This window comes from Esox lucius, chromosome 5, assembly GCF_011004845.1.
Source record: "Esox lucius isolate fEsoLuc1 chromosome 5, fEsoLuc1.pri, whole genome shotgun sequence".
In the NCBI taxonomy this organism is placed as follows: domain Eukaryota; kingdom Metazoa; phylum Chordata; class Actinopteri; order Esociformes; family Esocidae; genus Esox; species Esox lucius.
The window spans coordinates 25053441-25078845 of record NC_047573.1 but is presented as its reverse complement, the minus strand read 5'-3'; the positions used below and the strand labels follow the sequence as shown (position 1 = coordinate 25078845).

The 25405-nt window shown below is 47.1% G+C and overlaps 1 protein-coding gene across 4 annotated transcripts in view; it reads left to right on the top strand.

Moving 5' to 3' along the window:
* capn15 (calpain 15) overlaps positions 1–25405 on the top strand; it is a 58700-nt gene that overhangs the window by 9478 nt on the left and 23817 nt on the right. For all 4 annotated transcript variants that reach the window (XM_034292303.1, XM_034292302.1, XM_034292301.1 and 1 more), the window contains exon 2: positions 18576–20211. In XM_034292303.1, coding sequence (XP_034148194.1) covers positions 18598–20211 — 1614 coding nt within the window. In that variant the 5' untranslated portion in view covers positions 18576–18597. The remainder of the gene's footprint in view (positions 1–18575; positions 20212–25405) is intronic.

Here is a 25405-nt window from a genome sequence, read left to right as displayed (position 1 = left end):
AGGGGTGCTCTTTTAGATGGGCTGGTTTAAGATTATAGTAGAGCATGGGGTATATCATTCATCCATGTATTTACATGTTCAGGTGACCAGCGGGTGGGAAACAGGAGTATTAGAAATACACAAACACTGTAATGTTAAAGTAAAGGCCAAATAAAAGCAACACACATTTAGGTTTGGAGAAGAATTGCTCGTGGGATATATTGGTTTATACAGTGAACTCCAAAAGTACTGGGAGAGTGACACTTTTCTTTGGCTCTGTATTCTAACACTTTGGATTTGAAATTCTACTGTAAATATGTGGTGAAGTTTCAGACTCAGCTTGAATTTAAGGTATTTTAAATCCTATGGGACTTGAAATTACAGCACTTTCTGAACATAGTACCTCCATTTTAGGGTGCCAATAGTATTTGGACTGTTGGATTTACAGCTGTCTCTTATTAGGCAGATGGGTTTGTGTTATTATTTAATGCCCGAGAACTGTCAAGATAAAAGTAGAGATTAGATCACTACAGTAAAGCTGAGTGCGATACAGTACAGAAGGTCACACTACAGTATTGTGTTGTACCTACCCACTATCTCCTCTGTTTTACAGTACTTTTACTCTGCTACGCTGTGCTTTAGTGCACTGCAGTCTGCTCTGCTTTGCTGTGCGGAGCTTTCTTGGCTGCTGAAGCATGATGGGAATGACATTCATATTCAGAATTAATGCGTTTCTGTGCTGTAGAAATCAGGGACCAATGATGTAATTCGGTTACTGTATTTCCATCACTGGAGGTAAAACCACTTCCCTTAAAGTAGTTTGAAAACCTCAACAAATTTTTCTGGTCACAGGCTGACAATTGATTTCCACAGAATATACAGTATATGCCTATTCAGTCTTATTTCTGTGCAGATATTGGAGAGATTTTGGAAGACATGATGCCGTTAAGCCGATTTTACTGTAATTCTGTTACCAAAGTAGGCATCTGCACTGTTCTTCCACTAAATGGGTCTGTAGAGATTTTAAGGGCATATTAAAAAGTACTCCATGTCCATAGAATTTTGTCGTTAGTTAAATTTCTTCTGCCTCAGTTTTAACGAGAAGTTTAATTTTGTAATCCTGGGATTGCTCTTTGGTAACCCACGATCAGGGATTCCTCCACTGTCTGGAGAGAATCCACAAAGACGTGTTGCTTTTCCCCTTCATTGGTGTGTAATAGGTTTTGTACATGTATGTCCATTTTCCTGGAACACAGTCGGGCTGCTATCAACTTCCTCCTCCGGTGTTTGGAGGTTATTGCTGAGTCACCAGGGGCATCCAGTCTGGTTGTTAGTTATTGATTTTCAGAAGGCCTATCAAATATCCTTACAATGGATGTCATTATTTATTCAGCATTGGCCTCTTCTAGCTCTTTCAACTCACTCCACATTTGTCTGCGGTTCTCAATACTTATAGGTTACTCTGCGGTTGTCAATACTTATAGGTTGCTCTGCGGTTGTCAATACTTATAGGTTGCTCTGCGGTTGTCAATACTTATAGGTTGCTCTGCGGTTGTCAATACTTATAGGTTGCTCTGCGGTTGTCAATACTTATAGGTTACTCTGCGGTTGTCAATACTTATAGGTTACTCTGCGGTTGTCAATATGTCAATACTTATAGGTTGCTCTGCGGTTGTGAATACTTATAAGTTACTCTGCTTTTGGCCCTCTGTTAAGAGACAAACTGTAATACATTTGCCAGGTTTTTTAGGGTTCTGCTTGTGCTGTGCCGAAGGAAGGTCACGGCTGCTTCGCCTGATGGAACTGCCGTTACCAGCAGCCTGTTTATATAAGTAACGATGAAAAGGGTAGTTTCCTCTGTCGGTATCTGTTTGCGTCATCATCCGCCAAACTCCTTTATTGTTTCAAGACTGGAGACCCTCTTCCACTGCGTTCATGTGCATCCCCATAGCAACAATCCACTGTCTCCTTCACCAATCAGACTCCAGCCTCAGTCAGCTGAGCTCATGTACACAGACGCATGTATGCACATCTCACCACACACACAACCTCTGGTAACACAGCTTTTTGGTGGCGGCGAGGTGCGTGCGTAGACACGCGGTACACTTGCGCGTATCCTGTAGCGGCACGGCTTTCGAGATGTGCGTTGGTGCTTAGAGCATACTCTGGCCCTCTTTCACTCACACACACACACACACACACACACTCACACACAGACACGCGTGAATCTAACAAGGTTAGGCAAGCCTAGCTGAGCCGTGACAGAGCATGAAATATAGAAACAACAGACAGCTCTGAGCGTGGCCTAATTTTAGTGATTCACGTTGAGGGTTTAGATCCCGAATATAGGCCTAGTGGCTTTTTGTAACACAGTGGACTCTTTCTGTGGCTTCCCCCACCCCCACCCGACCCTGAAAACTGGCAAACTGGCCTGTCCTTGTATATTTGTTATTCAGCTTCTCCCAGCAGTGACTCATTGGACCTGAGAAGGGTCTGTGCACTGAATCAGTATTCTTCACTAACTTTATTCACAGTTTTAGGCTCAACAAAGCAACCCACTCACGACCCGAACATGACAACTAGCTAGACTTTCAGTGGGTGTTCAATCCTGGATCTATAACGAAAAACAGGGCTCTAATGAAATGAAATCAGGGCCGTATTACCCAACAAATATGTAGGACACCAAAATCTCTCCAAAACATTTACTACGTGTGTGTGTGTGTGTTAGATACAGTACACCCAACTAGTACCGGGTTGTGCTAGGCTACCCTGTCATCCCCAGCTATACCGCTAGGCTACCCTGTCATCCCCAGCTATACCGCTAGGCTACCCTGTCATCCCCAGCTATACCGCTAGGCTACCCTGTCATCCCCAGCTGGACCGCTAGGCTACCCTGTCATCCCCAGCTGGACCGCTAGGCTACCCTGTCATCCCAAGCTGGACCGCTAGGCTACCCTGTCATCCCCAGCTGGACCGCTAGGCTACCCTGTCATCCCCAGCTGGACCGCTAGGCTACCCTGTCATCCCCAGCTGGACCGCTAGGCTACCCTGTCATCCCCAGCTGGACCGCTAGGCTACCCTGTCATCCCCAGCTGGACCGCTAGGCTACCCTGTCATCCCCAGCTGGACCGCTAGGCTACCCTGTCATCCCCAGCTGGACCGCTAGGCTACCCTGTCATCCCCAGCTGGACCGCTAGGCTACCCTGTCATCCCCAGCTGGACCGCTAGGCTACCCTGTCATCCCCAGCTGGACCGCTGGGCTACCCTGTCATCCCCAGCTAGACCGCTGGGCTACCCTGTCATCCCCATCTTGCAGTGATGCGATCTACCACAAGGAATGGCTAGAGTGCGATCCAACAAGGCAGCCCTATCTGACATTCCACCCATGACGGCGACAAGCCAATTTGAAACGGTCTTATTCACTTCGAAATATGTCGATTTTACTATGCTACAGTTGACGTAAATTTTCTTTTGAATCTTAGTCGGTAAACCCTTAACATGCCCTGTTTTCTCCCCAGGCCAAGGATCTTGTCACACCTAGATTCAAAACCTAGAAACAACAATTCTGTGACTACAATGGTGAAAAACTTTTAAATCATATGCCAACTAAAAGTTGCCCTTAGAATACTTTCAGAAATCAATATTAGTATTTTATTTTACTCTATAATTGCCTGTGACATTGCACAGCACTAAATTGGTTTATTTCTCCTTGATGAGGTTTTTCAGTGTTAAAGGGAAATTAGGAACATACTTTGTATGCTGAGATTCTACTGAGGTAACAGCTTATTTCTTTAACAATGAATGGTGTTTGGTAGTCTTTGTTCTTGGCAGCCATGTAGAGTAGGGTACCGTTTAGTACAGTAGAGAGAACTAAAGTATAGTATGTAGCAGGAATGCACCAATCGATCTGCACAGAGCTCGGTTTTGCATTGACTGACTCCAGTGTCATGAGTCGAGTTCAAATATAATAATCATTGTTTTCAGCACTCTGTATTTCCCATGAACAATAGCTGTCGAAAACCTGTTTAGTAGACAGTGGTCATTTCTTATAGTCTACCGTAAAAATCTGAAGAATTCTGGCTCACATTTTACATCAGAAATTGGTTCTGACACTTGGCGACTAGAACGGGAGACCATTAGCTGATTGCCAGTTGCCTATTTTAAGCAAATATCAGCCAATCAATTGGTTCATCCCTAGTATGTAGTTCATTACAGAACAGTTAATTACAGTAGAGTACAGTTCATTTGATATACTGTGCTCACTCATGGATGATTTACTTTACTGAACTCTCTTAAAAGGTGTTCTACTGTACCTTGGTGTGTGACTCGTGAAATATTTCATTGTGGCCTCCTTAATTTCAGTAATTTTCCAGATTTTGTTTTAATCACTTCACATTTTTTAATGAACTGTAAAAGCACTAATTGGTGGGCTTCCCATGTTAATTCTGTGAACTTTTAATAATCTGCCCTCATGAGTTAGAGAAATGGTCTAGGGTTATCTCTCAAGGTGGTTTCCTATCCTCTTCGGTCCAGACGTTTTTCATTCGTTCTTCCCATACGCCTGTCGGGGCGACTTGGTGTACAAACAGTGACTGACTGGCCAATTCCACCCAACCCTTCTGGTGTCCCTGTCATCTGTTCCCTGGTGGGATCCTCTCACGAGTGTCTCTGTCCGTCCTAGCGTGATGGATGCGAGCATTAACCGTGGCTCCATTCCACTAGCTTCTCTCCCCGCTAATTGGATTAAAACCTGCTCCGTGCGGATTTGGCTAACGTGAGTCGTCTGTGTTTTATCTCTGAAATATTTCCACGTTTCCTCAGCTCGCGCCTGTCTGACGGCCAGACCACTTCAGGACACTCGTCTCCAAGTGAACGCAATGGATGCTGCGCGCAGGACAGAGTTGGTGTTGAGTCGGGGCACAGCGAGGTGTCGCTATATTTTAATGCCATCTGTACAATGATTTTGGAGTTGCCTCTCTGTTTCCATGGAGATCATAACATATGTTCCTTAGATATATTGCTTTATGTCTCTAACACAGAGGGGGAAGAGCACTGTCCTCAGAATATTGCACTCCGGCTAATTCCTTCAAAATCTCAATATGCAGTAAGACTGGATAGAAGCCAATCTGGAGTGACACCACATTACGAAGAATGGTTCATTTCAGGGGGTAATTGCGGGAAACACGGCTCTCCCCGTTCTGAAGTCTATTCCTGGTTGCAGGACATGCTGTGTCAGCACGTCCGCTACCCTTGCGCCCCAAGTGCTATTTGGGAACATCAGATTAGCGCCGCAGAAGGCATGCGACACATCCCCCCCCACCAGGCCCCCTTTTCCGAAAGACCGAGCTTCCCTCCCCATCCGTCCCTGCGTGGTCCTCTGACTTGGCAACACCTTTTCTGCTGAAACCCTGTTGGACAGTTTCCTCTGTTTAAAGATTCAGCGTCTTCAGCTGTCTCCCCCGCTTACAGATTCACCCGTCAAATAAGAGCTCCGGTCGTGAAATATTCACACATTGTACGGGCAGAGGTCAGAAGCTTTTTTTTTTTTCACACCCGATGTGGGGTTCGGAAAGCCACAGATTCCTATCCAGCTCGTAGAGCTGCAATCTCACCAGGCAGAAACATTGTCAGGCCATGCTACTCTGCCAGGTTACTGTTATCGCAGCTAAATGGTGCTTGAATCATTAGTCATGATCTGCATATGATTCCAAAGTGGTTTCTTTTTGCCCCTGCACTACAGCCTAAAGGCCCCAAGTTTAGTTCTACTGACAAAAACACCTAGACAAAGAAGACAAACAGATATATGACTATGTACGCTGTTCATTCCGTCACATCACCTGGTGTTTGGACAAAGCCCCAGGTTGTTTTGACAGATACCACATGGCATTCTTCAGAAGAAGACAATGGTTCATTGTAATGAAGTGCCGAATGCTTCCTCTTCCTGCTGTTTCTGCAACGGTTAGTCATGTGGTTTTGAGTGTCCTCTCACTCGTCCCAGGTGTCCTTCCCTGCCGGCCGAGGCCTCGGTGTCACCGCCCTACTGTATCCCGTCGACTAAGTTTCCGTTCGATCTACTGTCACTGTGGCATGTCTCCCTCGCTATGTGGAGTGTCAGTCATTTTATCATGCAGCAGCAGTGAGAGGCGGAGTGTGGCGACTGTTGAATCCTGTGAGCAAAGTGGGGAAATAGTCCCAATCCTTCATTCCTTCTGCTCGGAGTGGCCGGAGACTGGGCGGGTAAAAGTATGGCCTTAAGTCGGTCCAAGTTCAACGAGTGCTCTCCAGTGTTATCTCACCGCCCTCATCGACTCCCTTCGCGGACGTCCCACCGAGTCCATTAATTCCACCACAATAGGAAGGTGGACGTCAGGGGACAGAGGGAGCAGGAGGAACACTGCCCCCCACCCCTTATCAGGGAAGCCAAGCACACGGGACAGGCGAATGAGTCATGTCAGTGCCAGAACGCATTACCTGGCAGCTACAGAAAAGGCTCTTCAAGCTAATCCTTGAGTCCCGGCCTGCCTCATCATCTCTCTGGCAGACAGGGAGTGGAAAGGATGGAACGAGGAATGCTCATCTCTAAAAAATGACTTTTCTCCCCCTGCATGACTTTCAAATGGAAAAGGTTTTCTTTAATCTCCGTCTGGGAGAAATCTTTCTTGGAAGCCGTGAACAGAGAAGCAAAGTCCATGAAAAATGTCCCTCTGGCGAATGCGTTGGTTTGCTGTAGGGTGAATGGCATTTCTGAGCTATTTTTCTGGGAGTTGAATGTTAGTGACTGAGTGGGCATGTCCCAACACGTTACTCTATTTAAACACTGATTACCTTTTAGATTTATATGAACTACTCGCTATCTGGATCCAAAGGTAATTATCCATTTATTTTAACGCTAGCTTTTCCGGAGCGGGATAATGGACTATGTCTAAATAGTTTCAAAAAGTTTTGGGCAAATGCTGTTATTTTAATCTGGTGTTTTTTCAACAATGACCGCTTCAAATTTCTATTTGAAAATGCCCTTTAGTTAGACATTTAATCCAAATCATGCCTAATGCAAATCCATTGATGATAATAAAATAAATACAGATCTCAAACTGTCTCTCAAGCACCATCCAAGATGCTAGTGAATGGCCAGTCAAGGACTAAGAATCAAGCTCAATGGAGAACCTCCATGATAAATAATTATTTTAGTCTTCTACTTGGCTTAATGAGTCTGGGAATTTCCCCCTTTGTGTCCATATGACCATTTCCAAAAAGTGGTCCTTTATCTTGATTACTGTAAAAAGGGGAGTTGGAACTTTCTTTAAAACAGCCATTTGAATTAATTCGATATCGCCCTGTCTCAAGCTTTACTCATCTGTGAAAAGGATAAATCCCTATGAAGAGCTTACTGGTCACTGTGCTGCAAGTGATTCATTTCCACGGCTTTGAGGTGTGAAGGAGGAAAAAAAAAAACACTGAAGTGTTTTCAGGTTCACCCCCCTCAGGAACACTCCAACACCCAGATAACCTGGGTGTCAATCTGCCAGATGGAAAGCACTGCCCATCCTTTCCCTGTGAGTGTGACCTTCCCTTTTAAAGTGTCTTCTCCAGAGGCGTCCACGCTAAGCAAAGGTAACTCGGGCTAATTACCCGCCGAAGAGTCGGTCTTATCTGAGCAGAGCTCACCGCGATCGGGCCTTCGCTGTCCAGCTCTGCCCCAGTGGGCCTCTGAAAAATGGCCCTGTATCAGTTCTTAAATATCTTGTTGCCCATCAAGGCTTAAGTGCCATACTGAAGTATGTCTAACATGCTGAAACGGTTCATAGCTTGGCCTGCTGGTGTCAGGGAATGTGAAGCCAACTGTGCCTCTATTTGTTCCTGCTGTTCACCGATCTCCTTCCTAGGCTTGAGCAACGAGGCCCCTCAGGGGTCTGTAGTATATGGCTAATATACCATAGCTTATGACGGTTCTGTATACAGCCTTGGTATGTTGGCCATAAACCACAAACCCACGCTGTATGAACATGTATGGAGTCAGTATAAGGGTGTCTTGTAGATGACTTAAATGCAAATGTAAAATGTGTTTCGTTACAAAGATTTTTTGGGCTCAATGTATAAAATCTGATCTACTTTGACTTGTGTTATATTACCAATATACCACGGCTAAGGGCCCTGTTCAGGGACTCTGCGTTGCACTGTGCGTAATAAACCACTTAGCTATGCTATGTTAGCCATATACCCCACCTCCCCTGGCCTTTTTGCTTAAGCCAACCCATTCTTTTGTTTTCATGTCCTTGTCCATCCTCTTCCCTGATTCCACACCTCCCAGACGATTATCCGTATCCCCAACACCGGGATCGTTTGCTGTCAGTGCCGTATGGGTCGGCGGCATTATTAACCCCCCACCCACGCCCTCCCCCCACCCAGGAGAGCGAGGCTGGGTACAGCACATCACCATCTCCACCCAATGATGGGCCCAGGGGGCTCAGCAGTCAGCCACAGAGGAACTCGTGATGGAAAGCTTTTAGCGGGGCAGCAGTCACATAACCTTTTCCTTTCTGTGCTTTCCACACTGCTAACTAGCACAAGCGCGTACAAGCCGACTGGATTAGCATCCTGCGTGGTTAGCAAGCGCGTTCATCGGTGTAAACACAAGGGTGCAGTTCATCCCTGCCTATCTGTTCATTAGATTTGTTATTTGATGTTATTTTTCTTAAGACTAATTTCAAAAGAGCTGGCAAGCAGCGCTAGTTAAGGGAAACCTCCTTGATTACATTTGTCACAACAGAGATCCGTACTGTCTGAAGAGCATCTCCATTAGCTTTGTGTCCCAGACGAGGACTCTCAGTACGACGCTTTTTGTTAAAAAAAGAAAAACATCCATCAAGTTTTTTTTCCCCCTCCATCTGGCTTTTATTCTTTGTCAGCCTCTGAATAATGACTGCCTTGTTCCGGTATTGTTTGCTTGGTTCTTTTTCTCTTTGTATCTGAATAGATTTTCGTCACAGCAAGTGGAACCTCTTTAATACCAGAGAGGAGGCTTACACTGCTGGGTATATTTACTTTGAAATTGCGCGTAGCTGGTTTTCCCATCTCTTTCTTTTTTTCACAGAGTAATAGAGGCTTGGAGGTACGACGCAGGAAACTGATTACCCGTTTCTCTTTTTCCTGAATTATGGTGCATGGAGCTCAACCAATTTATAGTATGTAGCGTCCAATATCCTTCCACCATTTTGAAATGATCGTGCCCACTTTCTTAGAGTGAAAAACTGGTCGGAAAGTGGAAAAAAAGACTTTCTCGGAAATATAAAAATAATATAAAAACAAACTCCATATTCTGAGAATTTAATAAAGAACATTCCTGCAATATATCTGCAACAAAAATGTATTCCGTATTGTTGAAGAGGACGACCATTGTAATTCAGTTTCATTAATTATTTTGTGAAGCTTTTTGAGATTGCTTTGAAATGTAATTTGAATAAATTACGGATTGATAATACACTGAAGTATGAAAGCAGTATATTGTGTTTCTATTTAGGCTCAGGCTTTTTTTGTACTGCTGGGATTGGATGATTAGCCCAGTCCCTGGTGATGGTGGTGATTTAGTTTGTCCCTTTTATGTTGCGAATAACAGATACAAACCAACAGTGCCCCCGGTGGCCATGGAGGGAACCTTCTTTCCCTAGGCAGTGGTACTGGGCTATGGGCCAACCTTGTAAAGGCAGCGCTAATGACTGTCACACAAAGGCCAAATGTCTCACTGCGAGGCGGGGGTAGCCGGCGGCGGCTCAGCTCGGTAGCTATCACACTAGCGCTCAGAACGTGGAGCGCAGCCAGCCGGTTGTGGTGGCATACTCCATCATCACCGCCTGCAGCACTGACCTAACCGCCTCGAGCCCGGTTCTCTGCCCCTCATCCAATGCCGTCTCATCTGATCCGTCCACTGCAAACTCTACTCTGTTATCCCACTTTGTTCAGTGGTAACGTTTCTGGATATAATCTTCCCCGTTCCCTCACCGTTTACCTTTCTGTCTCCTCATTACAAGGCTTGCCCCTTTGTTCTCTGACTTTTCTAGTTCACCGACTGGCTCTGTGATTGGTCAGGAACACAGTGGCTGTATCGGCAAATGTTTAATGGGATCCAGCTCGGGTCTTCTTTCGCGGCCTTAGTGACAGAAGACAAGGGGGATTATGGGCTGCTTGGCTGCAGAGGACCCTGTGGAAACAAATGGGGAAGCAGCAGGCTTTTGTGCAGGATATCGGTCATCTTGCAGTTCTCTGCCACTGTGAGCTGTTGGCCTCAAGCCCGGGACTGCCACACTAAGGAGCTGAAGTGGGCACTTTTAGAGCAGCTTCGCTGAACACAAGGCCAATGACAGAAGAAAGTGTGTGTGTGTGTGTGTGTGTGTGTGTGTGTGTGGCTCACAAGGAGCAAATAGTTGGTATCTCACACAATGCCAGGTAATGATCTCTCCATTAGTTTGATTTAATAATGCATTGCAGCCACTCTCACTGTTAAACATCGCAAAACCAATGATCATTAAAAGATGTGATCAAATCAGTACGAGTCCCTCTGCGGCTGCTGTGGACTGGTAACCGTTAATGAGTTCATCGTCACACAGCTCCAGCGAGTCCCAAATCAGTTGACTTGACAGTGGCCCTCCTTGGCTGACAGCTTGGTTTTGCTTTTGGTGATGAAGAAGGAGGTCTGACAGTTATGAAAATGGCTGCCGGGGGAAGTTGCTCTGAAAAACATGGTGTCTCTTTGTTGTTGTTGTCGTCTTGTCATCCTCGATTCCTCCCCCCAGCGTGGAACTGTACAGAGTGAGAGTGTGCGTGCGTGCGTGTGTTTGAACACGTTCTCCCTAGCAGGGGGCTGCTCCACTTAGCCATAAAGAATTGAGTGAACAGAAGAGTGGTACTGTGGAGAATGCACTTCACTTCAAATCTGAAGTGTAACAGTAGTGCGAGGACGGATTAGCATGAATCCAGTTTCTGCTGTCATTGTTCCAGGGAGAAGCGCCTTGAACCCATCTTCTGTTTAGGTTGGATAAGATGAGTTGGACCCCAATCATAAGGTGTCAAATGCAGTCCTCTTTTAAAGAACCCATCTCAGTCCTCAACTCTTTGGTGAAAGGAAGCAGTACTCAGTTCTTTTTGTATTCAAACTGTCCTTGCCTTTGAATGAGGACTCCGCTCTCTTGACAGTTCACTTCAACAGGGTTTGCAGTCTGAGCCTTCTTCACATTCACATTGCTATGTTTAAAAAGGAACCAAGATATTTCCTCAGATTCAGTAAATGCATAAACTCTGACCAGCCATCCCACCAAAACCTGTTATCAGACAGCTAGCGGAGTAACTACTTACATTTTGAAAGCTCTTTTTTCATTTAACTGAAATAAAAGACAAAAATGATATTAAAAAAAAATTATCATTATTAAAAAAAAAACATAGTAAAACATAGAAATTATTGGTTAAAAGGATACATTATATAGTCAATGTTTGAAGGCCAACATGCAGTTTACATTTTCTTAGTTTGTGCCAACAAAATGAGGGGCCAAGGCAGAGGAAACAAGGATCCAAAGGGCACTAACTTCTTGAGATCTCAGTTCAGTTTGCTTTGGTGGCACCTTGAGGGGCCTGAGTTCCTTTACCACAGTAGTTGTCAAACCTCTTCTAGGGACCCCTAGTCATCTCATTTTGTTAGTGACCTAAACCAGCTCACCTGAATCAAGCAGCAAAGGACTTCATAATTAGCTTGCAAGCTGATTCGGGTGCGCTAGCTCTTGGACACGTCTAATACATCTTACAGCTGAGGGACCCCAGGAGAGCCAAACACAAGCAAACATTTTATGTCTGACAGGAACCAAGTTTGAAAACACCCTAGACTGTGCTTTTTTTAGTCCGGTTGAATCAAACCCTGGAGTGTTTTCCTGCTTTGTTCCATTTGTTTGTGGAGGTGAGAACGAGCACATCACACTTGGGTGCGTTCCAAATAACCACAGCCTGGTCCACTTGAACGAGGTGGTCTTGGGATGACTTCCCCTGTAGCAATGAACCCTGGAGCAGTGTTTGTTTCAACTGAGAATGTAATAGGAAGCAATCCAAAAAAGCTGTGTATTGTGGGTTAAATTTACTATTATTAGATTAGTAAGGAAATTAGATACAGGACAAAGTAATGCGTCACTGACTACCTTGCATAATCAATTGTAGAGGACAGACCTGGCAGAAGTGAAGTCGGAGAAACTCCACAAAACTGTTCAAACTTTTTAGCCATCGATTGAGGAAGTGTGGGTTTCAGTGAACAGTGTACAATCGCAAAAAAACTAGAAAAGGAACCAAGCAAGCCACGTTCGGCCTACCCGTGATTAGAAGGTATAAAATTGTTGATATGTGACAGGCAGTGTTTTTAGCCACTATGCCACATGTGTTTAGAGTGTCGGTATACTTTTCCATTATTAAACTAATTAGTTGAAACATGGCGGGTTCGTTTCTTTAGAATCATTCCGTGGCTGGTTTATTTCTATAGAAAAAATGACAGTTGAATAGCCAACCACTACACTGTATGAACAACTGTGTAAATCGAAAGCAATGGCTGAATCTCAAACTGCATACTACGTACTACTAAGTACATACTTCACGGATGATGGTGAAGTACTGTTTTATAAATTGTAAGCTAGTATGCCAGTATTGGGACGTACTACCTCGTCAAAAAGGTGCGTTTTGACATTAGATCATATTGTCTCGCATTAACTTCTAGCCAAGTTTGAATATTTAGCAAGACACCAATAAGCATTGTGTAAAACTGACTAATGCTTCTTATTAAGTTTACATCACAAATAGCATCTATGAACTGTATTGCTTTTGCCACTGGCTGTGTTAACGGCTTATTAACCAGTAATTGGCCTACTAGTATCTACTTACTACTTGGATTAATCATAAGAATTGATCAATTGCTAACAAGAGTGAAGATTAACTTTACACTGCCAAAGCATACACTGCCAAAGCTATTTCATTTCATGGCACAACAACATTACATTTTCTTTCATTTGTGAATGACATTCATAAAATAGACTATAAATATAGGTGACGATAACGGGTGAAGAAGTCAAGTGAAAAAGATGAGAAAATCGTGAAAACCCCTCATATTTTACTGCGCAAGGGGTTGTGATGTATATTACCCCAAAACCCATGCCCTGATGAGTACTTCGAAAATCCTCCAGAAATAGTTGCAATAAAACCGTAAACATTTTAGGCTAACTACAAGGTAGCCACTGAAGCTTGTAACCAGCGAAGAGTTTGTATTTCCTGAACAAATCCTAATGCATAGTTTGTCCGTGGCGAGGATCGAACACCGGTCAGCTGCATGGCAGTCCATGTCTCTAACCACTTTGCTGTTTAAAAATGGGTAGTCAGTCAGTCACTCATTCAGTAAGTGACATTCTCTCTTCTTGGCCGGCTTCGCTTACGCGGTCTGGCAAAAAGTTCAACAACAGTACATCAAAGTGCACATTTCTTTGCACAGAAGTGGTAGTTCTGGTGATGAAAGAGACGAGTTTGGGTGGTATGACAACCTTGATGAAATTATTTATAGTAGATGACCCACACTCAAACATCGCTGCGGATTTACATGCATTGAGTGTTTAGTGTATAAACTTGAGATTTGTAACTGTTAAGATGATTGGGTTTTGTTTTTTGTGCCAATTATCTGCCCAAGGAGTGGAAGACATTTCCGACCACACAGGTTTTGTTTTAAAAAATTTGGGTGACGTGAAAATATATTGGACTAAATTGGACTGCAAACAAAGGTATCAACTGTGCTTTGATTTAGACTGAGCAAACAGACTGACAGAGAGAAATCAACCTTAAAGACAGCAAACCTCTCATCCTTTTTAGTGGTGCTTCTCTGGAGCATTGTATGCCAGAAAAACTAATGATTGCATAGTGAAACAAGCCATACTCTAATTACAAGTATGGAATACAGGCATTAAAATGTAATTCAACAATATATAAAAAAGTATGAAACAGCCGGCATTACTGATTCGTATTAACTGGAACTTTTCGAGGAGGCAACAAAAATACCCATCTGTGTGCGTAATACTTTGTGTATCTGTTAGCGATTATGCTAATTAGAACAGTCTTCTGGTAGATGGCGTTTCCAAAACCCAACCCTATTAAATGTTACCTCGTCCCCAGGCCACTGCACACAGTGGTTCCTGTATGAGCCTGACACAACCAAAGTTAGTGATTAGTGGGCGTGACCGTATCATTCTATGGGAGTGACTGAGTAATCATGTGATTTATGCAAATCAAAATATTGGGAAGTGAGATATTTCTGACATTTTAATAATGAACACAGGTCCATTTGTTCCAGCCTCGCCTGAGCCCAGCTCTTCATATAATAAAAGAGATGTTAACCAGCAAATGGCTTGCAACACTAAATACCATGTTTTTCAGTTAGCAAGCTAGCTTCTGCAACATTTCATCACATTACATGTTTATAAGGGTTTTAAAGACAACCCTGAAATCAGGAAAACTGAAATATTGGAAGGGGAGAACAAATGAAAAAATACTTTAAGATCAGTGAAGATGCAAAGTTTAATAAAACAGTTTTTAGTGACAGTTTAGTAACAGCACAAACCTCACAAATGCCAGCACTGCTCTAGGTGGGTAATGTGTGCTCTACGTGGGGAATATGGGGAATGTGTGCTCTACGTGGGGAATATGGGGAATGTGTGCACCAGGTGGGGAATATGGGGAATGTGTGCACTACGTGGGGAATATGGGGAATGTGTGCTCTACGTGGGGAATGTGTGCTCTACGTGGGGAATGTGTGCACTACGTGGGGAATGTGTGCACTACGTGGGGAATGTGTGCACTACGTGGGGAATGTGTGCACTACGTGGGGAATGTGTGCACTACGTGGGGAATGTGTGCACTACGTGGGGAATGTGTGCACTACGTGGGGAATGTGTGCACTACGTGGGGAATGTGTGCACTACGTGGGGAATATGGGGAATGTGTGCTCTACGTGGGGAATGTGTGCTCTACGTGGGGAATGTGTGCTCTATGTGGGGAATGTGTGCTCTACGTGGGGAATGTGTGCTCTACGTGGGGAATGTGTGCTCTACGTGGGGAATGTGTGCTCTACGTGGGGAATGTGAGCTCCACCGGGGAATATGGGGAATGTGTGCTCTGCGTGGGGAATGTGTGCTCTGCGTGGGGAATGTGTGCTCTGCGTGGGGAATGTGTGCTCTACGTGGGGAATGTGTGCTCTATGTGGGGAATGTGTGCTCTATGTGGGGAATGTGTGCTCTATGTGGGGAATGTGAGCTCTATGTGGGGAATGTGAGCTCCACCGGGGAATATGGGGAATGTGTGCTCTGCGTGGGGAATGTGTGCTCTGCGTGGGGAATGTGTGCTCTGCGTGGGGAATGTGTGCTCTGCGTGGGGAATGTGTGCTCTGCGTGGGGAATGTGTGCTCTGTGGGGAATGTGAGCTCCACCGGGTAATATGGGGAATGTGTGCTCTGCGTGGGGAATGTGTGCTCTGCGTGGGGAATGTGTGCTCTGCGTGGGGAATGTGTGCTCTGCGTGGGGAATGTGTGCTCTACGTGGGGAATGTGTGCTCTACGTGGGGAATGTGTGCTCTACGTGGGGAATGTGTGCTCTACGTGGGGAATGTGTGCTCTACGTGGGGAATGTGTGCTCTACGTGGGGAATGTGTGCTCTACGTGGGGAATGTGTGCTCTACGTGGGGAATGTGTGCTCTACGTGGGGAATGTGAGCTCTATGTGGGGAATGTGAGCTCCACCGGGGAATATGGGGAATGTGTGCTCTGCGTGGGGAATGTGTGCTCTATGTGGGGAATGTGTGCTCTATGTGGGGAATGTGTGCTCTATGTGGGGAATGTGTGCTCTATGTGGGGAATGTGTGCTCTACGTGGGGAATGTGTGCTCTACGTGGGGAATGTGTGCTCTACGTGGGGAATGTGTGCTCTACGTGGGGAATGTGAGCTCTATGTGGGGAATGTGAGCTCCACCGGGGAATATGGGGAATGTGTGCTCTGCGTGGGGAATGTGTGCTCTGCGTGGGGAATGTGTGCTCTGCGTGGGGAATGTGTGCTCTGCGTGGGGAATGTGTGCTCTGCGTGGGGAATGTGTGCTCTGTGGGGAATGTGAGCTCCACCGGGGAATATGGGGAATGTGTGCTCTGCGTGGGGAATGTGTGCTCTGCGTGGGGAATGTGTGCTCTATGTGGGGAATGTGAGCTCCACCGGGGAATATGGGGAATGTGTGCTCTGCGTGGGGAATGTGTGCTCTGCGTGGGGAATGTGTGCTCTGCGTGGGGAATGTGAGCTCCACCGGGAGCTTGAGTTATTGAGTTGGATGGTTCAGTAAACTTTTGGGTGTTACATACTCTTTAAATTGAAAAGGCTGAATTTCAGTCTTTATTCTGTTACCTGGCTCTGCCCAATTGTCCATAAAACTTAATTTCCATGTAATTTTTTTGTTTGTTGATGTTTGAGTGATGGCTTCTCTGTCTGACGATCAGTGATTTTAGAATTGTGATTACTTAACCAGGCCTTATTTCATTCTGCTACTTTTTTCTAAGGGGAGTGTTGGTCTTGAAGGGTTAACTGTCCTTACAGTAGCTAGGCCTTCTCTGTCCTCTGGCTGTTAGTGAGTGAAGTGGGCAAGTGAGGGGCGATCACTAATAGCTTCTGACATGTTGCAAGTTCCCCCTCTCACTGCCCTGAGCTAGTTGTGGACAGGCGCGCACACACACACACACACACACACAGCATGACAGCAGCATTTGTACTGGTCCATCTTGTCGCTCCTTTTCTCTCACCTCCACAGCTCAAAGTGACCCTTCTCTCCACTTCTGGGATTCGCGGTTACGGGATATAAGAGAGAGAGAGAGGGAAAGAAAGAAAGACAGACACCCTGAGAGAAGTACACACCGAGACAGAGAGTGTGCGAGAGGGCAAGCTGGAGAGGGCTTGGTCTTCAGAAGGACCTCTTGGTTTGTACAGCCGTGTGCCTGCCTGAAAGGGTTTAATGGAGTTGAACTAAGGGCAATTAGCTGGCTAGGACACATGGTGCTCCAGTGGAGATGTAGTAGAGCTGTGGGAACTACTCTGGTCAGTCCAGGGGCTGTCAGTCATATTCCCCTACTACATTAAAGACGCGGCGATAAGCCATACGCAATATAGACTCGCAGCGCCTTTTAATGGAGTGAACAAGGACACACCCAGCTCTTTGGATGTAGCCTACGGACAGTTCGGCATCATGTGGCTTTTTCAAAGATCGTCACAATGAACCAAAAGGACACACGCAGTTATTTATGTATTGCCACACTTAGAAATAGGCTACTTTTCATTCGAAATAGTGTAGCCTCCAGTAAATTTTCGAACACTTTTCACACAGACAAACAGTTATATAGATGGAAGTATTTCCTACTGTGTTGGAAATTTCTAACGCTATATTATTAATATCAACATATTTTCCTGGGCCTCTGAGGAGCACAGTCGCTTAGGTTAGGAAGAGGACAGACCAATCAATGGGTTGGTGGTCCAGCGTGGTGACGCTAGCTCTTAGCACTTCATCCCTTTCCTTCCCTGTGCCCATGTTCACACATGAGCGTTTTGAGTGATGGGGATGTTTATGGAGTCAGGGTCCAACGGCACACTGTGTTGAGTGTCCTCTGGGGCTTTCTGGTCCCTGGCCTCCGTTAGCCTTGCCCGCCATGCCAGTTGCCCAGGATGGCCCGAATGAACATGTAGTCCCAACAGAGTCTACTCGTACTTTAGTGAATCCGAGTAGAACACCTTGTTATTCCAGTTTTGAACTAACTTTTCCTCACAGATTAGGCCCGTTCACACACCTGGATAGGGAGTTCTAGCACCTAATATGCTAGTAAGGTCAAAGCACTGGTCCATGAATGAAAGAGACTGTAGAACTACCCCCTCTCCCCCAACCGGTCCATTGCCCTTCATGAACACATTTCTGCACTTTATTTTCCCTTCTAGCGCTGACTTTGCTGATTCGTAGAGTTAAATGTTGTTACTGTTACTGCGTTGAATGGTTGTCCCACCTAGCTATTGTAAGACAAATGCTCTAAATGTAAGTCTCTCTGGTTAAGAGCATCTGCTAAATGACTCAAATATCAGATGTAAAGAACAGTCGGCGCCAATTTAAAATCCATTTTTACTGTTGGGCCCTTCCCTTCTCTCTCGCTTGCTCACTCACACCCACCCAGATAGGAACTTAGATTAGAAGGTCCCAGTGTTTTTACATTCCAATTAATGTCTGTCAGGTGGATGGCTGCGAGAGGAGTTGTATGTGGATTCACTCAGTATTCCCCTGCTGTGGTAGCAGCCCTTGGTCTGTCTCTTCTCATCACAGGGGCATTGTGTATGGATTTACTGCCCTCAAGGCCCCCAGGAGGCAGATTTGATTCCACTGCAATGACTGACTGATCTGTCTTTTCTCTCCTCTGCCCTCTTCCTTCACCCTTTTCACATCTCTCATTCACTCTCGCTTCCTGTCCGCTTCCTGTCCGCTTCCTGTCCATCTTCCTCTGTACTTCTGTTCCTCTCTTTCCTTCATACAGCCACTCTCACTCCCCAGGCTCCATGGCGGCTGCAGTACAAGGCAGCGAGTGGTCGTGCGGCCGCTGCACCTTCCTGAACGCGGGCGAGGCGCCACGCTGCTCCATCTGTGAGGCGCCCCGGCAGAAGCCCGACCTGAACCAGATCTTGAGGCTGAGCAGCTCGGAGGAGCAGCAGCGCTGGGCCTGTCCCCGCTGTACCCTCAACAACCCGCAGGGCTCCGGCGCCTGCACCGTCTGCGGCTTCGGACCGTCACCGGGCACCGCCACGCCGACCACCACTGTGGCCGCCACCAACGGCCTGCTCCCCCCGTCGCCGGAGCACCCGGCGCCGGTCATGACTCCCGCTGTCCTCCTGGAGCCCCGCGGGCAGCAGCCGGCCAACGAGGAGCCGCCGAGGAGGTCTGAGAGCAATGGGGAGGTGGCGAGCCCAGTCGTACCCGAGGGGCAGCAGCCGCAGCAGCAGACGGGCTGGGCGTGCCCCCGGTGCACGCTTCACAACACTCCCGTGGCGTTGTCGTGTTCGGCCTGCGGGGGACCAAGGAAACTGTCGCTGCCCAAGATCCCCCCTGAGGCGCTGGTGGTGCCTGAGGTGCGCACGCCCCTGCCGGGTTTTCCCGTGCCCTCCGCCTCTCCGCTCCTCATTGACTTGACTGACGACTCGCCCCCCGCCACCTCCTGCGAACCCCAGGAGCCCCCCGCGCCGCTCTCGTCCCCTTTCACGCCCTTCTCATCTCTACAGAATAACCCGGTGCCCCGCAGCAGGAGAGAGGTGCCCCCGCCGGGTCGGCCGCCCAACCCAAACCCCAACGCTCCCAGCCCCACCTCGCCGTCCGCGGCCTCCGCGCCCCCCCCGCCCTGCCCAGCCCTCCGCACCCCGAAGCCCAAGCTCGCCCAGCCCCAGGAGCCCCCTGTCCCCAACAAGCGCCTCAGTGTCCTGGAAGAAGAAGACGGTCCCCATCACCCCTCCCTCGCCCCCGTCTCGTCCCCTCCCACCTGGAAGTGCCCCGGGTGCTCTCTGCCCAACCTAAACGGCTCGTCCAAGTGCGAGGTGTGCCGCTCATCTCGAGCCGGCGCTGACCTCATTGACCTGGTCGGCTGCGAGTCGGTGCGCTTCACTCCGGCTAGCCCGTCCAGTCCAGACTTCAGCACCTGGGCCTGCTCCAAGTGTACCCTCCGCAACCCCACTGGGTTGGCCAAGTGCACGGCCTGCGGCTCCTCCAAGCTCCATGGCTTCCAGGAGCCCAGTTCTCGCTGCTGCCCGCAATGCGGCCTCCCCGGGCCCTGTTCCTGCTCCTCTGCCGCCGCCTCCTCATCATCTGGACACAAGGCCCGAAAACAAGCCAGGGTCTACCCGGCGCTGCCGGCCGCCAACACCGCCTCCTCTTCCTCCAGCTCCGCCTCCTCCTCAGGCGCCCAGCCGCAGGAGAAGCAGTGGGGCTGTCCTGCGTGCACCCTGCTCAACGACGTCAAGTCCAAGAATTGCGCGGCGTGCCACACGGCCCAGCAGTATCTGCAGCTGCGCAAGGTAGCCAAGCCGCTCAAAAGGAGGGAGAGCATGCATGTGGAGGCGCGGCGGCGCAACGACGAGGGTGAGGCCAAAGAACTCTGGGAGAACATCACCACCTTCTGTCGAGAGGTAAGGCGCTCCAGGTGTCAGGGGAACATGAATTGCGTCTATTTGCTTCCTAAAATCGATGGGTGTCTCGACGACAGACATCCGACGCTAGTTTCCGACGCTCTGCTCACATTGGGGTGGGAGCGGCGGACATTTTGTGTCTTAAGATCACCACTGACACGCTGGCTTCTCCTTCAACAGAGATGAATAGTCGACAAGCTTCCCAAAGAGAATATTTCATTGTGCCATGAATAATGAATCGGGTTGGGGTGTTTTACATGCGTCACACTGCATTGCTGTACTGCCAAGTGGCACAGTACTTGCTTTCCAATAACCCAGCTCCTTTACCACCGTTCCAACGATTAGCCCGTTACTGCGATCTGCCTAATTTTGAAAGACACTGCCAGGAGACCCTAATAGGCTTTTGTTGTTGTTGTTGTTGTTGTTGTTTCTGTTTGCGCTCGTCAACTCATTAGTTGATTTTTAATGGGGCCATGGGGGTGAACATGTGTCCCTTCAATGCACTGGCAGTGCCGAGCATCTCTGTTTATTCCAATGGACCCCTCCCGTCACAGAGAATTAATTTCCGGAAAACCTGCAAAAAAGCTCCCAGTCAGATGAAGTTGTAGACAGTGTTTAATAATTGGGTTTCTGTTAATAGTTGTTTCTTCCCAACGGTCGATTCATTAGTGAGTTCTGTGCCACCACGGAGTCGATCAAATGTGTTGTTGTAATAGGTGAGTAATAGGGTCCCGCTGCAACACAACATGGAGATGTGGGGGCGGGAATGTAATATGCCCATAAGGGTGTCAGTCACGCCCGGGCTGGTGTTTAAGTACATTTCAGCCAATTTAGCCTGATTTAGTCAGACTTTCTGAGTATCGTGGTAATGTCGACCTAAGTTAGTCTGCTCCAGGGTGAAGTTCCCCTTAGGCACGGATCTAGGATCAGTGGCCCCTTCCACAATCCTAACCATTGGGGAAACGCTAAACTATCTCAAGGTCATTGGAGCTATTTCGCTCAGCAAACCATGCTGCCCCTGGTTCCCTTTCTGATCTGCACAGTTTCTATGGCTGCATTCTCACACACTTATTGGTCTCTTGACCAATCACGTCAGATCTTTGTCACATGACCAATTAGTAAAATAAATGGGGTTCTCTGTGTGAACTAACCGGTGTTAGCTTACCGGCTTTCATGATTTAATTCACACCAGGCGACGTAAACCTCCGTTTCCATTATATGAAGTGATACGTTGAAACAGTGGAATGGCATCAATGAGTGCATAAATAACATACATTTTAATTTCAATTTAACAATTTCAAAGTAAACTTTGATATAATAATTAAAATAATCTATTAGAAGCTTATAACGGGGTTATAAGTTCTCAAATACCCAACAAAAGCTTTGATTCTTTCCCCATAATGAGGTCAACCCCCATCAAGAAACCATGAATTTTCATTAACCAGCATAAATGTCAGTCTGGAAGAATTAATCAAGGCCTTTTCTTAATAGTGAAAAACGCATTACCCTTTGTAATTACAAGCAAATCTGTAGATGAAAACGGCTAATGTAGAGTGACGCCCCCCCCCCCCATTTGGGCTTATTGTTAAATACTAAAAGGCTCGCAGGTTCTTCTGGGTCAATGCACTTGCTTATACATTTTGACTGGTCTGCCTTAGCTTTTCTTTAGGGTGGGCAGATCAGGGATTTATTATTTTACACAATATACAATCATACAGCCCCCATTGGACTATTTCTTTTGTTGATAATTGAGATTAATTAAATTAGGCTTTTTTTGTTGAGCTTCACATTATTATATATTTTCAAATGTTTTAAATGATAACACTGTTTTCCAATTGAATAAGAACTTAATAACTAGAATATACAAGCCTAAATAAGTTCAGGAGTCAAATGTGGGCATGAAAAATCTTATTCATTTTGTGTTCAACTATGAAGACCAGGGAGCTTAAAGGGAAACACATAAAAGGCTGTGATATGTAGGTGGGTGACAGTACCTAATCAGACATTTAGTATCTCTAAGCAGATCAAGTTAATAATTATACTGCGGATGATGTAGTAACCACCCAGACACATGAAATATCCAGTTGTCCAGCCGAACTGAGCTGCAGGGCAGAAAAGAAACTGCACTGGGATGTCACTATGAGGCTATTAATGGTTGTAAAACCGTTGGGAGGAAACTGCGTATGGATTGACCACAATGTAGTAATGCTCCAATAATGTCCTGAACGACAGACTGAAAAGAAGACCACAGTTAAACATGTAATACCCTTTTAGGCCAGAATGCAAAGCCTTAAGTTTGGGACGAATCCAAACACATTACTAAGTGACTCCCTCCTTCTTTTCAAGCATGTTGGTGGATGCATCATTCAACCCTTTGGACCGTATGTGTGTCGTTGCCATTGACTAGACTGGGGAGTTTTTCTGATAAATAGTGTCAGGATCCAGATAAGCAAAGGAAAAAGAGGAAAATCTGAGCAATTCAACAGGACGATACTAGAGCTTAGTCTATACTAGAGTTACGTAACACAACAACTGTGTGTCTGGCAAAGTGACAGTTTTAATCTTTTATTTTACTATGGCAAGACTTGCAAATTGCTGTCTAGCCATCATCCCTCACACCTTTACAGAGGTTTGGTGTCAGCATTTCATACACAGTAGTGTTCCCTTCCAGATATACAACTAGGCTGTAATCGAAGTGCTTCTGATGTGCCACAGTCCATATGTCTGAAAAGGGTACAATTTAATTTCCCTGCCAAATCCGTTTTAGTGGCTGTGTGTCTGGCAGTGTATAGAAACACTCGTTGATGCAACGTTGGACCAAGCTCGCCAAAAATTACAGAGGGAGAAACACGTCGCGGCTTCTGTTGATTGCTCACCTTCAGACCTTTTGAGGTTCGCTTTCGTCTCTTCGTCCTGTGGACTCTAAACAAGGCTCCATCCTGTGGCTTTTAAACAAGGCTGCCGAATTCCATTATTGATACAGCATGAAACGTTAACCATTTTCCTGTTTGTCATAAGCAGGGAAATGTGGACGAGGGGGTGGGACTGAAGGTGATACAACAGTGTGCCTTGTATTCCATGTGAAGGGTGTTGTGTCATGTTTATAATAGCACGTTGACGGCCAAACCCTGCATTATTTATGTCAAGTGCTGCTGTGTAAGTTGCAGGTTCCACCTTTGGGAACGTGGGTGGAAAGGGCTTCTACAGAGAGACAGTTGCAGATGGCCTCTCTCTAGAACCATCGTGCACTTGCCTTAATCTCCCCTCTCTCATCCCTCTCCACCGATATCCCATCTTCCTCCTCATCTCTTCCCTCGCCTCTCTTCACTCCCCTGGGCTAACGTTCTCCCCATCATCCCTGGCTGTGGCGCTACCCGTGTGCACAGTAAGGTAAACGCGGGACATTCTATTATTAGAAACGGGAGTAGAGTAGCTGCAATTATTCGCTTCCCTAAAGCGAATACAATCAGCGGGAGCATCGAGCTGCGTGGCCCTGTTTAGGGAGGGCGGAGTCTGCTAAGCACACTGTCCCTCCATGCAGTGAATTAATCTCCCCCAGGGGGCCTCATGACCGCCACTGCCTCACACGAGATGCCAAAACACCTCCACTGGCAGAGAAACCATATCTGGCTTCACAGTGTGCCACAGACCCCTCCAAAGCCAGTCTAATGCTGCAGGATGTAACCGATAGTCTGGGATTTCCCATTGTGATCCGCTATCGTTCGTAGTCGAAGATAACAGAGCTCAGATGACTGCAGTGTTGCAAAGCCGTATATTTCCCACATCTACCAGTAGCCATTTCAACAAAAGGCTTGTTGCAGATGAGGAAATCAAGAGCGGAGGCTCCTGGGTTGGAGGGGAGGCTCCTGGATTGGAGGGGAGGCTCCTGGGTTGGAGGGGAGGCTCCTGGATTGGAGGGGAGGCTCCTGGATTGGAGGGGAGGCTCCTGGGTTGGAGGGGAGGCTCCTGGGTTGGAGGGGAGGCTCCTGGGTTGGAGGGGAGGCTCCTGGGTTGGAGGGGAGGCTCCTGCGTTGGGGCGGAGGCTACACAAGTCAATGTGTCTCCACGGCCCACAGGTTTCAGCGCTTGGCAGCAGAAACGGCCCCGGAGGCCCTCCCTATCCACAGGGCCATTTTGGCTGTGTAGGATAACGGGCCCTTTAAGGGGAAAGCATTGTTTTTCCACCAGAAACAAACACTTTTTAGGAGCATGCGGAAGACACCAGAAAATCAATTGGGTTTCTTATTGACAGCATCATATGTTCCTTCTTTCAATCTCTTCCATTCTGTAGCCATTGCTGCAAAACTGCCGAACTTTTTGGTGGATTTCAACTGCAAGCTTTCGATCCTTACAGCTGGAGGAAAATCCACAGCATTATGCCCGTTTCTCAACCTCCGTGTGTTTCAACTGGGGATAGCGGCCCAGTAACCCTCCGTGACTACCGCTAGCTCGACCGATAGGGTTGTAGCGTTGCACTGGGTTGCACCGTGTGCCTGTCACTCCCTCTTTCCGTTCAGACGTCCCAGTATTGAGTCAGGTTTGGTCTATAGAGACACAGGTAGCCGGTGTGCTTCGTCGCATTGTTAGCAGCCTAGCTATACGCCGTGATTGCATTAGAGTGTTGAGGCGTCGGTGTTGAGGCGTCAGTCAGGCACTTAGACCCGCAGAGTTTTGCGCCGCCGCCAGCACCACAGGTCCCCGGCCATAGCAGCTGAAGGACACTAGCACAGCGTGGCACTGTTTCTTTGTTTTCCGTCTGTCTGGCTTTGCAGGTATGTAGAGCTGAGGTTTAAAGCTCTCCCAACAGCCTTGAGGCAAGGAAAACATTATCGGTTCCGTCCAACAAACAGGGGCGTTGTAAACCTCTGAATAGCAGAGCCACTCTGAACCATGGAGCCTCTGGCGACCTGGAGGGGGGGGGGGGGTGGCATGATTGGAAACTGGGGCAGGGGACCACGTTTTATTGCCGCTGTCTGATGCGCTGTTGAAGGCCTCAGAAGTGGCATCTCGGTAGGGTGACAGATCAATCCGTTCCCACCAGCCGGAGGCTTGCTGTACTTCCACATGTTCAGGATGTGGCACCAGAAGAACTGGGATAGGTCTTTGTACGTCTGCCCTCTCCGGTTTGGTCAAGCAGGGTTTTGGCAGTGTGTCACATCGGCCCCTTAGCCTGAACGCAAATGGCTGTGGGGAC